Genomic DNA, 16,673 nt, shown 5'->3' with positions numbered 1-16,673 from the left:
ACTCCTGGGTGGCACGTGAGTTTCGAGGAGTGCCCCCACTGGAGTACCTGAGAACGGGCCGGGTCTGGAACAAAGAGGCGGTCAGGAGGGCCGGTCTTGGGGTCAGGGTGATCCTTTTGAGCCTCCTTAACCACCCGCTCGATCTCCCAGGTGGCAGCTCCAACAAAACAGGAGGGGGGAACAATGGGATCAGGTTCCTCAGTGCCGGATGGGGGCGAATGAAGGCGAGAGAGGGCGTACGGTTTAATGTTCCTAGAACCAGGATGATAAGAGAGGCTGAAGTTGAACCTGCTTAGGAAGAGGGACCAACGGGCTTGGCGTGGGTTGAGTCTCTTAGCGGAGCGGAGGTAGGCGAGGTTCTTGTGATCCGTCCAGATTAAGAAGGGGATGGTTGATCCTTCCAACCAGTGCCTCCACTCCTGCAGGGCCCACACAACTGCCAACAGCTCACGATTTCCCACGTCGTAGTTCCTCTCAGAAGATGACAGCCGACGAGAGAAATAGGCACAGGGGTGCAGCTTCTGGGTCTCAGGATCTCGCTGTGAGAGGATGGCTCCTACCCCTGTGTCGGATGCATCCACCTCAACAACAAACTGAAGAGAAGGGTTCGGGTGTCTCAACACTGGTGCACTGGTGAACAGGTCTTTGAGGCGGGTAAACGCAGACGAAGCAGCTGGTGTCCACTGGAAGGGTGAACTGGTTGAGGTAAGGCTCCTGAGAGGTGAGGCGACTCGGCTGTAGTCTCGAATAAACCTTCGGTAAAAGTTGGCGAATCCAAGGAAACGTTGCAACTCTTTGCGGGTGGTTGGGGCCGGCCAGTCCCAACTGCCTGAATCTTGGAGGGGTCAGGCTGTAGCTGTCCCCTAGCAATGATGTAGCCCAGGAAGTGGACAGAGGTGGCATGAAACTCACACTTCTCTGGTTTTACAAAAAGCCGGTTCTCAAGGAGACGCTGTAATACCTGGCGGACATGCTGTAGGTGTTCATCCAGGGAGCGGGAGAAAATCAGGATGTCATCCAGGTAAACGAAGACAAACCTGTTTAGCATGTCCCGCAGGATGTCATTAATGAGAGTTTGGAAAGCTGCTGGGGCATTGGTGAGTCCAAAGGGCATCACGAGGTACTCAAAGTGTCCGAGGGGGGTGTTGAAAGCAGTTTTCCACTCGTCACCTTCCCTGATGCGCACTAGATGGTATGCGTTCCGCAGGTCCAGCTTGGTGAAAACCTGAGCATCGCAGAGGGGCTCGAAGGAGGGATCGATGAGGGGGAGTGGAGACTTGTTTTTAACAGTGATATCGTTGAGTCCACGGAAGTCAATACAGGGACGGAGGGAAGAATCCTTCTTCTTCACAAAGAAGAAACCCGCCGCTAGCGGGGAGGAGGAGGGACGGATGAGACCTGCTGCCAAGGCGTCTCTAAGATAGGCCTCCATGGCCTCCTTTTCTGGGCGAGAGAGATTGTAGAGATGGCTGGTAGGCAGGGGAGCTCCAGGTAAGAGGTCTATGGCACAATCGTAAGGGCGATGAGGGGGTAAGGTAAGTGCCAGATCCTTGCTGAAGACTGGGGCCAGGTCGTGGTAGACAGTGGGAACACGTGAGAGGTCTGGAGGCGAGATGAGGGGACGAGGGTCACTGGAGGCGGGAACCGCTGACTGGACGCAGTGAGAGTGACAGTAGGAGCTCCAACTGGTTATACAGAGGTTAGTCCAATCAATACTGGGATTATGTTTTTTGAGCCAGGCAAAACCCAGAACTAGTGGCGAGACTGGAGAGGTGATTACGAACAGTTGAAGGGTCTCCCGATTATTACCTGAGATAATGAGGGGGAAAGGAGCCGTCTGGTGAGTGACCAGGGAGATAAGGCGTCCGTCCAGAGCAGATACTCTCTTGGGAGAGGGCAGGGGCTCGAGAGGTAGTTGGAGTTGTTTTACCAAACCTTCATGAATGAAACTGTCGTCAGCACCAGAATCGATCAAAGCTGAGATGGGAATGGACTTGTTTTGCCACAGGATCGAGGAGGAGATGGTCATGCGTTGTGAAGAGCTGGTAGTAGATGACGTCTGGCTCACCATTGCGCTCTCCATCAATGGTGAGCCCTGTCTTTTAGCGTCTGGGGACAGGACGCGATGAAATGACCGGGCTGGCCACAGTAGATACATAACCTTTGGTTCATACGTCTCTGGCGCTCCTGGGGATCCAGCCGTGCTCTGCCCAACTGCATGGGCTCCTCTTGACCAGGAGAGGGGGTAGGTATAGCCGTGGGGGGAGGAGCAGGAGGAGCAACCATGGGGATGAGAGGACCTCTAGAGGGGGCTAGCCTACGGACCCTGTCTCCTCTCTCTCTAGCTCTTTCCCTCAACCTATTATCTAACCTAATGGTGAGAGAAATCAACTCCTCTAGAGAGGAGGGCTCATCCCGAGAGGCTAACTCATCCTTCAACTGCTCGGCTAACCCCTTAACAAATACTCCCATTAATGCTGCCTCATCCCACCCACACTCATTGGCCAAAATACGAAATTCTACGGAATAAGAGGCAGCAGAGAGGGAACCCTGGGATAAGGCTAGCAGCCGGCTAGTGGCCTCCCTGCCCTTAACAGGATGATCAAAAACTTTCCTGAGTTCATCTGAAAAACCAGTGAATGAGGCTAGCACAGGAGAAGTGTTAGTCCATAACGCGGTGGCCCACTTAGCGGCTCTACCACGCAACAAATTGATCACGTAAGCGATCTTAGCTTTATCGGAGGGATAACTCAGGGGCTGCAGATCAAACACGAGATTACAATTTAAAAGAAACTGGCTGCATGACCCAAAATCTCCAGAGAAAGGCTCAGGAGAGGGAACATAAGGTTCCTTATAATGGGTGGAGGGTGAGGAGTGGGGAGCTGGCTCAGATGAGGTACTCACGGGAAGATCAGTGCTGCAGGAAGTGGGCTGATGAGCAGAGGGGAGCTGAGAGGCCAAACTAGAGATTTGTTGGTGGAGATCCTGTAGTGAGTCCATAATTCCACAAAGCAGCTTGTCATGTTGTCCAATCATGATTCCCTGATGGGTGAGTGCTTCCTTAACTGCTTCGGGAGTCGCTGGGTCCATGTTGGGACAGAGTATTCTGTTATGACTCCTCAGAGTCAGTTGTAATTGAACCCAAAAGCAGACAGAAGCAGAGAAGCAGTTTTGAGGTTATTTATTGAACACACGTGAGGGAAGCTATCCAGGATCCAGGGGGGTGAGAGTGTTCCGTGAGAGTCCAAGAAGGTGAGTGAATCCCAGAGGTGACAGTGTCCGGTGGTGCTGGTGAGAGCTGGTGTGAGCGTGGCAGTGTGGTTGAGACCGGGCAGCTTGTAGGAGGCTCGTGGAGGCACTGGAGGAAAAACAAGGAGAATAAAGGTAAGTTCTTGACAACTTTCAAAAGCTCAAACTTGAAATCTCAAATACTTAAGTACACAGCCGATGTACCGCGCGTAGTGCTGGAATACTCTGGCGGCGAACTCCTCACTCCACAGAGCTTAAGAGCAGTCCCACTGATGAGTGTGATGAGTGTCAGGTGCGCAGGTGAATCAGCCACAGGTGCAGGGGAGAGAGAGGGCAAGCAGAGCACTGCCTCTGCTCTGCAGGGGAGACTGGAGGAAGCTCCAACAAAGCACAGAGATCACCGCAGTATGTAGGAAACCGCATATATTTTTATACGTTTACGCTTGTCGTCCACACAAAACCGCAGTTTTACGTCACTGAAAACAATGTTTTCTAAAAACTCCGGCCAAATTGAAGATTTTGGAAAACTCTGTGTTCATGATTTTGTGTATATGCCGGTAAACAGAGTTTTTAGTTCTTAAATGTCACAGCTGAATGACAGGGCTCATTCTGGTTGGCTGACACAGGTTTTGCGTCTGGAAAATACTGCCCATTGTAGGACTGGCATGCCTTGAGCGGCACTCAGCGGTGGATTTACCTGCTGCGTGTGGACAGAAGTATTTTTTAAAAGTAACGAGGGGGGGTATTTGTTTTTGAAAATACCCAGCTACGCGTGGATATATCCTCAATCAGAGACGTCTGCCTCGCCCTAACAGCACCTGACGCTGTTCTTTCCTTCTCCTCTGCCCCCCTCATCACAAATGCCTCCTATTCTTGGTTGTGATTCAACCCAAAGTGTTTAATGAGGTTTGCTGCGTTGCCACAAGTCCTGACGATTTTTCTTAAAATATCACAGTGCCTTGGCTGTTTGTGGAGCTAAAATAGCTCCATACATCACTCATTTTGCACTTTACCATTCTGTCCTGTGACAGCGTGAGACTGAGTGACAGACTGAGCAGCGTGCAGCTGCACTCACGCACTACACACCTAGCCAGGCAGAAGAATAAGTAGTGCTCACAAAGCAGTATATTATTCAGATAGGTTCACAACATTTTGGTGACTTTTCACTGTGTTCCTATTCATTATTTACAAGACCTCAAATGACTATAGTATCAAAAGTATTAATATTCTGGGTTTAGGATCGATTTTAGAGCACAGAGAGCTGGTAGCAGAAATATCGATATTTCAGCATCGATCCGAACATCGCTAAATGTAGCTCAGTCTTGTTATCAGTGTATCAAATACACAGGTACAATGGCAGCCTAATAATTATTTTGGTTACATTAGAAATGGCCCACCTCCCTAAAACATGACTGAGCAGTTTGACAGTTAAGAAATGGTCAAATGTGTGTTCAGACCTGAAGTCTTTTTTGATGGAGGTTGTCAGAGTAAGGAATAACATCACAAGAGAGAAAAGTGAAAAAAGATCTTAAGTATGTTTAGAACTGCAAATGAACTTCTTTCAGTTGATTCTTGCTTTAAAACATCACAGTTCCATCCCTCGTCATTGATCTGGTCTTAAGACCAGCAAAAACGACTCCAGAGAGATATTCTGGCAGATATTTCAAACTGTGTGTTTTTTTTTTAATATTTTAATTTTCTATTACCTAATCTTAGTTTATGAATATTTTAACCATAAGATTGATTAGGTTTTTTCTTTGGTTTTAAATAAACCAAAACTATACAACAGAAAAACTTTTAAAACCCCTTCACAGCGCAGTTTACATGCAGTGTGGATGTAGAGGGCTGAACACCTCCTGCTCTCAGTGCAGTTGAGAGGGAGCCTGAGAGTGCTCTGAGACAGGGAGGGGCTCATGGCAGCATCAGCTGCACACTGAGAGGAGCAGAGCAGCAACAATACGTGTTTTGACATCACTGTCTCTAAATTCTCCAATAACAGCAGAAAAAGTCACAAGACTTGTCAGTAATTGCAATTTAAAAAAAAAAAAAAAAAGAAAAACATCACAAGAGGGGGCTCATTACTTGCTAAATATGGCTCAAAGAAGCTAGCACTACTCCCGCTCAGGGTGTGCTGAAACCGACACACCGGTCCGAGGTGCTCACCTGCTAACATTCTTATGAGAAAAGCTGTCTGAGTTTGGCCATCAACCTAACTGTTCGGTCACTCAAGGAAAAGCTCATAAATGTTCTTCGGAAAAAAAAAAAAAAAAACCCTCCTGATGTCCATCTTTCTGTCATTGATCCTACTCAGTCAATATGCCTGTATGATGTGGCTGTGTGGTTGAAAACCAGGAAAATGCGGAGTGGAGTTCTATTGATATTTTTTTTTTCCCCTACTGATAAAGTGGAATGGATTATTAATTTGAAGTGGCTTTGTGTAGGAAAGCAGTAAATCATAGAGTGGATTTCTTTTGATATTGGTGTTCTTCAAAATAAAAAAAACGGAACGGATTTGATAGTGAAGCAGTGGAAAGAACGTTGGAGCAGATATGCACTTCTACTTTTGACAAATGTGGGGGGTCGAAACTGCTTATTTTTTAAGGTGAGGGGGACGTGACATTGTCTCTAAAGCCCTGTTTACACAACAATGTCTCATCTAAAAACCCTAAAACACAGTGAAAAGTGTAGCATTTTCCTTCTTTGTCATGGGATTTATGAGCAGGGCACACTATTTAATGCTGCTATGGTGTCATGACATTTTAGAACTGACGCAGCTATTGGCATCAGACTTATTTGCCGCCTACCAAGAGGAGGCATGGTTGGGTGTGGAAATGCAAACAGGGTCAGGCTGATCCAACCCATACCAAACTGTACTGATCCAAACTGGACTGCTTGGTGGAAACAGGGAGATAAACCTTGTGATTCTAACAGGATTTGAACAGTATGACTTCTTCTCTAGTTCAAATTAGTTGTAAACAGTCTTTTAAAAACTGCACTTTAAAGCAAACTTTAAACTTGCAGCTTTGGAGAAAAGCTGATGTAATAAAACTGTTATCTTCCATGCAGGTCGCAGTAAAAAGAAAGAGCAATGCCTTAATCAAGAGCTGTACCCACTGGAGGACACAGAGACCTGTCCCTGTAATGATTTTCTGTCCCGGCCCTTTGGGAACTGGTCTGCTTGCATCCTCCTTCATCCTTCAGCCCCTGGCCAACAAGGCTGGATCACCCAAAAGCATATGAAGGAGTGTGGACCAGGATTGCGCTACAGAGCTGTGGCATGCATTGACCAGCAGGGACACCTGGTCAATCCCACTCTCTGCACAGAAACAGGTAGTAAATATATTTACTCTCAAAACCAAGAACTTTGATCAATAGAAAAAACAGATTCTTCTAAGCATGCAAAGTTTAAGACTGATAAGATTATTAATGCATTTAATTTTTTTTTAACTCATTAAGCCTGACAATGCTTTCACATCTTCTCGTTATAGTCAGGTTCTTTTGTCCATTTTGCTGGAATCAATCTGTGACCAGTGGAGCCGTTGCTACTGATATATCAGTTTTGGTTGAATGGAGCTATTTCAGACTTCAGACTTCTCAAGAGCAAGTCAGCACCCAGCAATTTGCCATTGCCTCTTGTCTAATGTCTAATATTAGATAAGCACAATTCAAAAAGGATGATATTGTGATTCTCTGTTCTATCAGTCTCTGGTTGGCTGACATTTTTAGTCTTTTGGCCAGGAGAGTTCTTATGGGACACAGCACATAGAAGAATCTCACATGCAGGTGGCTTTTCAGGAGTCTGGAGGCAAATCAAGGAAATATTTATTTTTCAAAATAAAAAAAAAAACCACTCATTTGCTCCGTTAAAACCAGTGACAGATGTGTCTAAAGACCCTAGAATTACCCCACTATTGTCACTGACTTAGCCAAGTCAGGCATTTTAGTATCAAAGAAAACAGTCATTGAAGCCCTGCACAGAAAAAAGGACTGCAAGGACACAGGCCAAGAAAACCCCCACTTCTGGAGGAGAGCTGCTTATTGGAAGCCTGCCTGTTCCCACATTTCTAGGCCTTCTTTTATTTCACATTTTTTACAATTAGCCCCAATGTTCTGACAATTCCTGCATGTCTAAGAGGTTTTTTTTTTTTTTTTCCAAATCTGTTTGTTTGACTTAAGGTTATGAAATTTAAGGTCTGGCATCTAAGAGCTCTGCTTCAGCCAAAACCCTTTTTGACAAGTCAATCTTATTCATCATTTTTTGTAATGATTATGATTGTGAGGGTTTTTGCAGCTGCTGTTTGAAAAAAAAAAAACCTAATTCATTCATTTGCTATAAAGTGCTTCAAAAATGTTGTAGGTGAATCAGATTTAAAGTATAGGAAAATTTAGTCCTCAATTTGGAAAATATCCTGAAAATATGGTCAAGTTAACTTTATTTATAGAGCACCTTCAAGAAGACAGCAGTCGATCAAAGTGCTGTACACAAATACAAAGAAATAAGTAAATATAACAATAAAAACAGTAAAAAAAGATGGAAAAACATTGTAATAAAACAGTAAAAGCTAAAAACTAAGGTGCCTGTGACTTGTATGAGCTCATTGATAAAACGCCAGGGAGAAAAAGTGGGTCTTTAAGGAAGATTTAAAAATCTCTCTGGTCCAGGGGGGCTCTTATATGGATGAGAGGACTGTTCCACAGTCTGGGGGCAGCCGCTGCAAAGACCCTGTCACTTCTCGACTTAAGTCTGGTTTTGGGAACCTCCAACAGCAGCTGGTCAGAAGACCTTAGGGCTCTGGTTGGGGAGTAGAGATGTAGCATTTCAGACAGGTAGAGAGGGGCAAGACCATTTAGGGCTTTAAAAGCGATTTAAAGAATTTTAAAATCAATGCGAAAACGGACTGGGAGCCAGTGGAGGGACGCCAAGACTGGTGTAATGTGGTCGCGCTTTTTCTTTCCAGAGAGGAGACGAGCAGCAGCATTCTGAACGAGCTGAAGGCGGTTTATTAATGACTTATCCATGCCAATGTATAAAGAGTTACAGTAGTCAAGTCTACATGTAACAAAGGCATGGATAGTCTTTTCAAGATCAGCCTGTGAAAAGCAGGCCTTAGCCTTAGCTAAGAGACGGAGTTGGAAGAAGCTTGCTTTAACAACGGCACCGATCTGCCTGATATGGGACCATTGAACTGTGGGACCATGGGCCTAATTTTCAGTGGGAAAAAAATGTACAGAAATGTGGAAAAATTGGGCTGAAGGAACACTGGGCTTAGGGAACATAGGGTTTGGAAAGAAAGGAGAGGTGTATAACTCAAAGAACACTGTGGTGGGTGTATCACAGCCAAAATACAGCTGAAGCGTCCGGATCTGATAGGTTTCTGTTCAAGTCAGTTTGTCAGCTTACACTGGCCCTGCTTCGATGTGTTTTGTCTGCCCCCCCCCTCCTGTTTCTTCCAGATACAAGAGCAGAGAATCTTCAATTTATACAAAGCAGTTAAAGTTAAAGTGCAGCAGGAAGTTGATGAACCAAGTCAAAACCAGATCATATGTAGCTTGACTAGAAAAAAACCAACACAATGAGTGACACACACAATGAAATCGATGGATGGATAGATATTTGACAGACGATTTCTAATGTTCCATAGTGGTTGTGTTTTCTGTCATGTTTGATTGCTAATCTGAAGAAGTCTTTGAAAATATTGACTGGTTTGAAGTCACCCTTTCAGAAAGTGCTACCCAGGCCAAGGTAATGGAAACATGAAAACATCAGCTTCATGAAGTGCTTTTTTTAGTTTCCTACACTTCACCCGTTTGAACAGGGATGGGGCGTTTCGCACCGAATTAATGTTTTTATCCCCGTATTTGAGCCAAAAAACTGGAATTGTTTGAGAAGTCAGAAATTAATGAAGAATACCATACCACCAAAATACACTTCTCCGGTTTAGGAATACTAGTAAAAAGTTGTGATTAGACTCCTCAGGCCCGTTAAGATGATAAAGTGGAGTAAACTCTCTGACAAATGATTTGTCTGGTCCTTACTGCAGCTGCTGACCAAGTCTCAATTTCAGGTTACATGGTGGAGATCTGCCACATTCATTGCCCCCTGGATTGTAAGCTCAGTGAGTGGTCACCTTGGTCAGCCTGCAGTGTATCCTGTGGCAGTGGGTTAAAGATCAGGTCAAAGTGGCTCAGGGAGAAGGCTTTTAATGGGGGACGACCGTGCCCACGGCTGGATTCAAAAAACCAGGTAAGCTTTTCTTCACTGTCGCTTAAGTATTGATTGTGCCATTCATACTGGTAATAATAATAATAATAATAATGATAACAATGTATTTGACATGATATGTCTTTGCGGGGGGCTTCATGTAGAGAAAAGTCAAGTGTCTTCTATGATAACACAGATATGCATGTTTTTCTTTTAAAGGTCTGAGCTAATTTATAGTTTACTCTTTTTTTCTAGATATCTGCTTTTTTGTCTACAAGCTCTGGTTGTGCTGTAGCCTAATGTTGTATGTGTGCATTGTGAAGTCTTTAGCTAAACTAAATAATTTTCTTTGCAAGACCTTTACCTAGCATAAAAAATTTTAAGACAGCAGATAGGTGTTGTAATATCCCATTGTCAGGCTTTATCCATAGTTTAAAAAGGGTCTGATGGCATTTTCCCATGAGGTCACGGTTCCAAGAAAGAAGTGTGTTATGAATGCTGCCTGTATGCCTGCACAGGCTTGAGGGACATTTCAGTTTTTCAAGGTGAATATGGAAATGAGGCACGATTAAGAAGATGTATTCTGCTGTGTTCAATTGGAGACTTGTGTACAGATGGTTAAGTGTCCCTTAACAAAGTCTATAAGGCCTCCACAGATATGCCCTGCAATAACCCTCCCCACTCGATCTGGGTCTTTCTTTTCAAATGCCCCTCTAGATTCATCTTGAGGCTTGAGTAAAGCTCATTATTGTAACTGAATTGGTCATTCAAAGTGAAGTTGTGACGGGGTTACCTTGCTAAAAAAAATGAGGGGAAAATAAAAGTAAACAATAAAAGGGAAACTAAGTAACCAAAATAATGTTAAGCCTTGACCTGTATGGTCTTGATGTAAGCCCCTGTATGTTAAGGTATGTAATGGGTGCATAAGATAATATTATTGGAAAACAAAGGTTATAACAGAAAGGATGTTGCACAGAGGAAGAGGTGTGTGGAGGATCTTGAGAAAAAGGGGTGCCGGAGCCGCGTGGCTGGTGCATATTCCTTCCCGGACCCAGGATGAGAACGTTATTTTTTTTCCTTAAGCACTTTCCTGGTATACCAGAATATTTTTTTGGATTGATCATTTTCTTTCTCTTTTTTTTTTTTTGACTATTTTTCCTTTCTTTTGTGGAGTTTTGAGCCCAAACTTTACAGGCAGGAGGTGCGCGGAGGCGAGAAAGGACTTTTCTTTTGTTGAAAAAAAAAAAAAAAAAAATTAACATAGACAGTTTTCTGGGGAAGTGTGGTTTTTTGTTAGAGTATTGTTAAGGGGTTATTTCAAATTCATAAAGACTCTGTTGTGAACAGTATTTTGTTGCTTTCTGTTTGAGAAATAAAGAAAGATGGAAAAAAACTTATTTCAGACACACATTTATGTCTTATTTGGTTCCTAACGTTTATTACAGTCTGCCACAAAGCCTAAAATTTTGTCAATTTTTGTCGCAAATGCTTACAAATTTGAATCTGTGCAGCAACAACATGTATCTGGGAGAAAGTGCAATGATTTATTGTTGCAGAACCTTTCTGTTCCATATCTCTTTAAAAACTCCACCATTTTTACATACCGTATTTTCCGCACTATAAGGCGCACCTAAAAGTCTTCAGTTTTCTCAAAAGCAGACAGTGCCCCTTATAATCCGATGTGCCTTATATATGGATCCATACTGATTAATCATGACTACCATAGTTAGGGGGCATCGCCGGAGTAACAGCGGTAAGCAGTAAGAACCTGTAAAGAGGAATTCTGCTAAGTGCTAACATTAGCTCACAGGCTGGCCCAGGCTTCTTCTCTTGTTTATTGTTAGAGCAATACAGCCCCCAAATTAAACTATGTTGTAGTTTAATTTGTCACATCCACGCTATTAAATTACTGCAGTGATTTCCTTGCAGACAAGTTTTTTTCTGATTCACTTTGACGCCACTTTTTCTGGCTGCCAAACAACACGGCGTCATTTCCTCTCTACCTGGTCGATAGGAAAGTCTTCTTTTATAGTTTTCCTTGTTTAGCTAGTGTTGTTTTAGCTTCCAGATTTTTAACAGTGCAGAAAGTTTTGATTGCATTTCTCTGTTTCACATACTTTGCTAACGCTGTTAGTAGCAAAGTTTGTTCGTTTGTGTTTGGTCTCAAAAAGACACTGCACACTTTGGACTCTAATTTCATAGACCAGGCGCACCTGCCCTGCACTGGCCTTCGCAGCGCGGACAGGGTGTGACCTGCACACTTTGCAAGTTTCCTGCAGTGCCAAGAGAGGTGCTCTCAAGGCGCAAAGGAGTGCAGAGGTGCGCGTCCACGCCTCCCTCCGCTCAAATGGCAGAGAGGGAGGAGAAAAGCCGTGAGTGGGTTTAACACAGCCGAGCGCTGTCTTCACCAATTAAATAAGCGTTTCTCCTTGCCTTTAAATATAAAAGGTTGCCAGAGAGTCAGGCACATTTTAATGCAATAAACAATCACAGCTATCACTATTTAATGTAACCGCCTGAACCAGCATATACATTTATATCTATATTAACTGTCCCGTCACATCTGATGTCAGATTAAAGCCGTTTGTCATAATGGAAAGTTAACCTGACGGCAGCTGGAAGTTTGATGCACATCTTACAATTAAACAATAAACAGCCTTAACATCTGATACTGAGTATATATCTGGTTCTCTCATTTCATTTAATTCAAAGAAAAGAGGGAGAGAAAAGACAAAGAAAAAAGAGACAAAATAAATGTATGTCACTCAGGATTTACCCGTGATTTCCCATATTTCTCTGTTTTAGTCTTTATTTTTAACGTGATCTAAAAAGATGGAGTACATTATTGTGAGGAGGATGAGGTGGAGACACTGGGAGAGTATACAGTATATCACCAAAGGTTCTGCTATTTGGTGATGACAAACCAGGAGTGCAGGTGGATCAAAAGTATTCTGAATGGATAAGCCAGCTGTGTAACTGTCTCTTCATTTTGTTCTCCTATTAATGACAAAGGAACAGATTAAATCTGTCCCGGGAGCTGGCCCACACAGTGGGCCAGCTCACACACAGCTTCGTGTCCTCCTATGAGCCCTGCTGTCCATTGTCCTGCTGCAGGCATAGCGACTCTGACCGTCTCCGCTACCAGCACTGTTCCCGCGGTGCTGGGAATCAGTCAGACCAATCAGATGCTGCGCCTGATCAATATCAATAACTAACAGATATCAGCTCAAATATGACTCTTTGCTAAGGCAAATAGCCATCACGGAGCCAGACATAGACAGACATTTAGGTGAGTGTCAGTTATCATCATTTGAGGGAGTGTCAGGTAGAATTCAGCTAAACAGAGTAAAGCAGTAAACTCAAAAAGATAAACCAATTTATTGTAGGAAACACAAATATCCATAATTCCAATATAATGCAGCCCTACCCTAAAATAAAGCAGTGCATAACAGGAGGAGCTGGGGTGGTGGTGGCAGGCACAGCTGTTGGCGAGGGAACCAGCAGGACTATTTAAGCTAAAGTAGTTTTCAAAGAATGGCTAATTAGCTATCCACCTGTTGGCTGTGTAGATGTAATCAGCTGAGCTGTCAGCTAATAGATGATAGTGCTAAGAGCAGCTGATGTTTTGTGGGCTGAGCTTAACCTCATGGTGTGGCTTTAATGTCATGCTCATTTTTCCCCCTTTCAAACCCGCTCCAAAGCTCTGCAAGGGTAAAAGTCTCGTTTAGTTTCATGCTGCCCCAGATTTTAATCCACTGCTCAGCCTGGTATACAACAAGACCATAATGTTTCATCTACAGCTACCATTCGTGGTGTTGTTAAGAGCAGGAAACTAGTTTTGTTGAATCACCCTTTTCCAACTTTAAACAGACTGGCTGTCTCCTGACCCTCTCCAGAGGTGTAAGGACTTCTGGCTTTCCACTAACAGATGAGACGCTCATTGCCACTCAGTGAAATGTGTTTACTTTCACTGGCAGAGATGAGTGGGATGTGGCCTCACATAAAATCCATATCTGGAAAAATACATTAACCATTTAATACAGCCTTTCTTTCAGAGGGCAATAAGCCCCAGAGTGTTCAGTAGGGTCCAGGAAGAGAGTGAGATCAACAGACATTTCGGGCTCTAATTTTGTGGTGCAGCGCAGGGGGTGCAAGCCTGGCACACTCTGCGCAGTGCTAATTTTGTGCTGCGCACCACTGCGCGCTGCCAATTTGACAATTTGGTAGACCGTCTGCGCAGGGATGGGTGTGACTGCGCTCGATGGGGAGTTGACGGCGCACCAGAGGAGTGTTGTTCAGATTCATGTTGGTGCAGTGACAATTTCATGCCAAAAACAGTGCAGAAAGTGCTGAAAGCTCGCCAGCTCCAACCTGGTCTATTCTCAACGCAAAGCGGAGCGCACCCTCCGCAGCTGTAATTTGGTGACAGGCGCACATGTCAACAAAGCCTCAGAGGCAGTTTTCTAGAGTGTCAGGCACATTTTGATGCAATAAACAATCACAGTAATCACTATTTAATGTAACTGTCTGAACCAGCATATACATTTATATCTATATTAACTGTCCCGTCACATCTGATGTCAGATTAAAGCCGTTTGTCATAATGGAAAGTTAACCTGACGGCAGCTGGAAGTTTGATGCACATCTTACGATTAAACAATAAACAGCCTTAACATCTGATACTGAGTATATATCTGGTTCTCTCATTTCATTTAATTCAAAGAAAAGAGGGAGAGAAAAGACGAAGAAAAAAGAGACAAAATAAATGTGTGTCACTCAGGATTTACCCGTGATTTCCCATATTTCTCTGTGTTAGTCTTTATTTTTAACGTGATCTAAAAAGATGGAGTACATTATTGTAAGGAGGATGAGGTGGAGACACTGGGAGAGTATACAGTATATCACGAAAGGTTCTGCTTGGTGATGACAAACCAGGAGTGCAGGTGGCTCAAAAGTATTCTGAATGGATAAGCCAGCTGTGTAACTGTCTCTTCATTTTGTTCTCCTATTAATGACAAAGGAACAGATTAAATCTGTCCCAGGAGCTGGCCCACACGGTGACGCGCTTAGTGTCCTTCGATGCGCCCCGCTGTCCATTCTCCTGCTGCAGGGACAGCGGCTCTGACCAGCTTCGCTATCGCTCCTCTGCGCTCCTCTGCGCTCCTATGCGCCTTGACTGCAGGGACAGCGGCTCTGACCAGCTTCGCTATCGCTCCTCTGCGCTCCTATGCGCTCCTATGCGCCTTGACTGCACCTCTCTTAGCACTGCAGGAAACTTGCAAAGTGCGCTGGCCACGCCCTGTCTGCGCGGCGAAGGCCGGTGCAGGGCAGGTGCGCCTGGGCTTGTGCCTGGTCTACGAAATTAGAGCCCATAGACACACATTATTTTTATTTTTGGCAGCCATCTTAGTTGTAGTTTTTGAATGAAAATGTATATATACATATATACATACATGCATACATACATACATATATACATACATGCATAGATACATACATACATGCATACATACATGCATACATACATACATACATAAAAACATACATACATATGTTAAGTTCCCAAATTTGAAATCTGTCTAAAAGCCTAGTTACACTCAAAAGAGAGCTTTGTTCAGATTCCTTTCTCATGGCTAAATCTCGTGCCCCTCAAGAGATTCTCCCTGTTATCTCCAAGTCTTAAGTCATCAGAATGTGTGAAAGGCCCTTTGTGACAAGAGGGCTTAGGAGCTGCAGATAAACTCAGAATTTTAATAAACTTACTGCAGGTCCTTTGTTATGTTAGGTTGCAAATGTTTATAGACTTACTTTTTTATTCAGGATTCAATTGCTGGCATTCATATTTACACATATTACTTGTACACTGGATGGAGATCATTGCAATGCCAGGCTAGAGTTTAATCACAGCAGGAAATGCTGATCTAGGTCATAATAATCCTTTGAATTGACTGTTTAAGCTGCGTTGGTGTTTTCTCCTCCTCAGACACTGTGGTGTTTGTATGAGTGGATCTTAACTGCACTAAACATTTTCAAACTAGAGACCATTCAGTTATTCTAATCCATTCTGCTATTTCTCAAATTTGTCTGTATGTTTTCCATTTAAGCCATATACACTCACCGGCCACTTTATTAGGCACACCTGTGCATCTCTGAACGCACAATGCGTCCAACCTTGAGGCAGATGGGCTACAGCAGCAGAAGACCACACCGGGTGACCCTCTTGTCAGCTAAGAACAGGAAACTGAGGCTACAATTCACACAGCAACACCAAAATTGGACAATAGAAGATGGGAAAGACATTACCTGGTCTGCTGAGACTCAATTTCTGCTCCACATTCGGATGGTAGGGTCAGAATTTGGCATCAACAACATGAAAGCATGAATCCATCCTGCCTTGTATCAACGGTTCAGGCTGCTGCTGGTGTAATGGTGTGGGGGAGATTTTCTTGGCTCACTTTGTGCCCCAATTGAGCATGGTTTGAACACCACAGCCTACCTGAGTATTGTTGCTGACCATGTCCATCCCTTTATGAGCACAGTGTACCCATCTTCTGATGGCTACTTCCAGCAGGATAACGCTCCATGTCATAAAGCTGGAATCATCTCAGACTGCTTTCTTCAACATGACGATGAGTTCCCTGTACTCAAATGTCCTCCACAGTCCCCAGATCTCAGTCCAATAGAGCACCTTTGGGATGTGGTGGAACGGGAGATGCTCATCATGAATGTTCAGACCACAAATCTGCAGCAACTGTGTGATGCTATCATGTCAATATGGACCAAACTCTCTGAGGAATGTTTCCAGTACCTTGTTGAATCTATGCCACGAAGGATTAAGGCAGTTCTGAAGGCAAAAGGGGGTCCAACCCAGTACTAGCAAAGTGTACCTAATAAAGTGGCCGGTGAGTGTGTGTGAGCAGGATTATTACTTTTTTGTTTATATATATATATATATATATATATATATATATATATATATATATATATATATATATATATATATATATATATATATATATATATATATTATTGTCAGTGCCATCTGTCTCGGCTTGAGTTATACAATGTTGGGCTCCAATAACCATTCTATGTGACCAGTGAATGTCCATGGTATCTTTGTATACAGCGAATGATTGTACTGGCTTGTGTCAGGGGATTAAATTTGAAAGTCACAAAACAAAACAAACAAAGAAACAAAAAAACAGAACCATGTCTTGCCAGC

The 16,673-nt window shown here is 43.7% G+C and overlaps 1 protein-coding gene across 1 annotated transcript in view; it reads left to right on the top strand.

Annotated features, from left to right (window-relative positions):
- thsd7ba (thrombospondin, type I, domain containing 7Ba) overlaps positions 1–16,673 on the top strand; it is a 170,961-nt gene that overhangs the window by 80,020 nt on the left and 74,268 nt on the right. Inside the window, exons 16-17 of the mRNA XM_074694424.1 lie at positions 6,316–6,579; positions 9,315–9,493. Of these exons, the coding sequence (XP_074550525.1) occupies positions 6,316–6,579; positions 9,315–9,493 (443 nt within the window). The remainder of the gene's footprint in view (positions 1–6,315; positions 6,580–9,314; positions 9,494–16,673) is intronic.

The sequence above is a fragment of the Halichoeres trimaculatus genome, unplaced genomic scaffold (assembly GCF_033239565.1).
Source record: "Halichoeres trimaculatus isolate MK-OKI-2021-1 unplaced genomic scaffold, fHalTri1.1 fHalTri1_scaffold_19, whole genome shotgun sequence".
NCBI classification, from domain to species: Eukaryota; Metazoa; Chordata; class Actinopteri; order Labriformes; family Labridae; genus Halichoeres; species Halichoeres trimaculatus.
The sequence above is the reverse complement of the archived record's forward strand: the minus strand, read 5'-3'. Positions and strand labels throughout refer to the sequence as shown.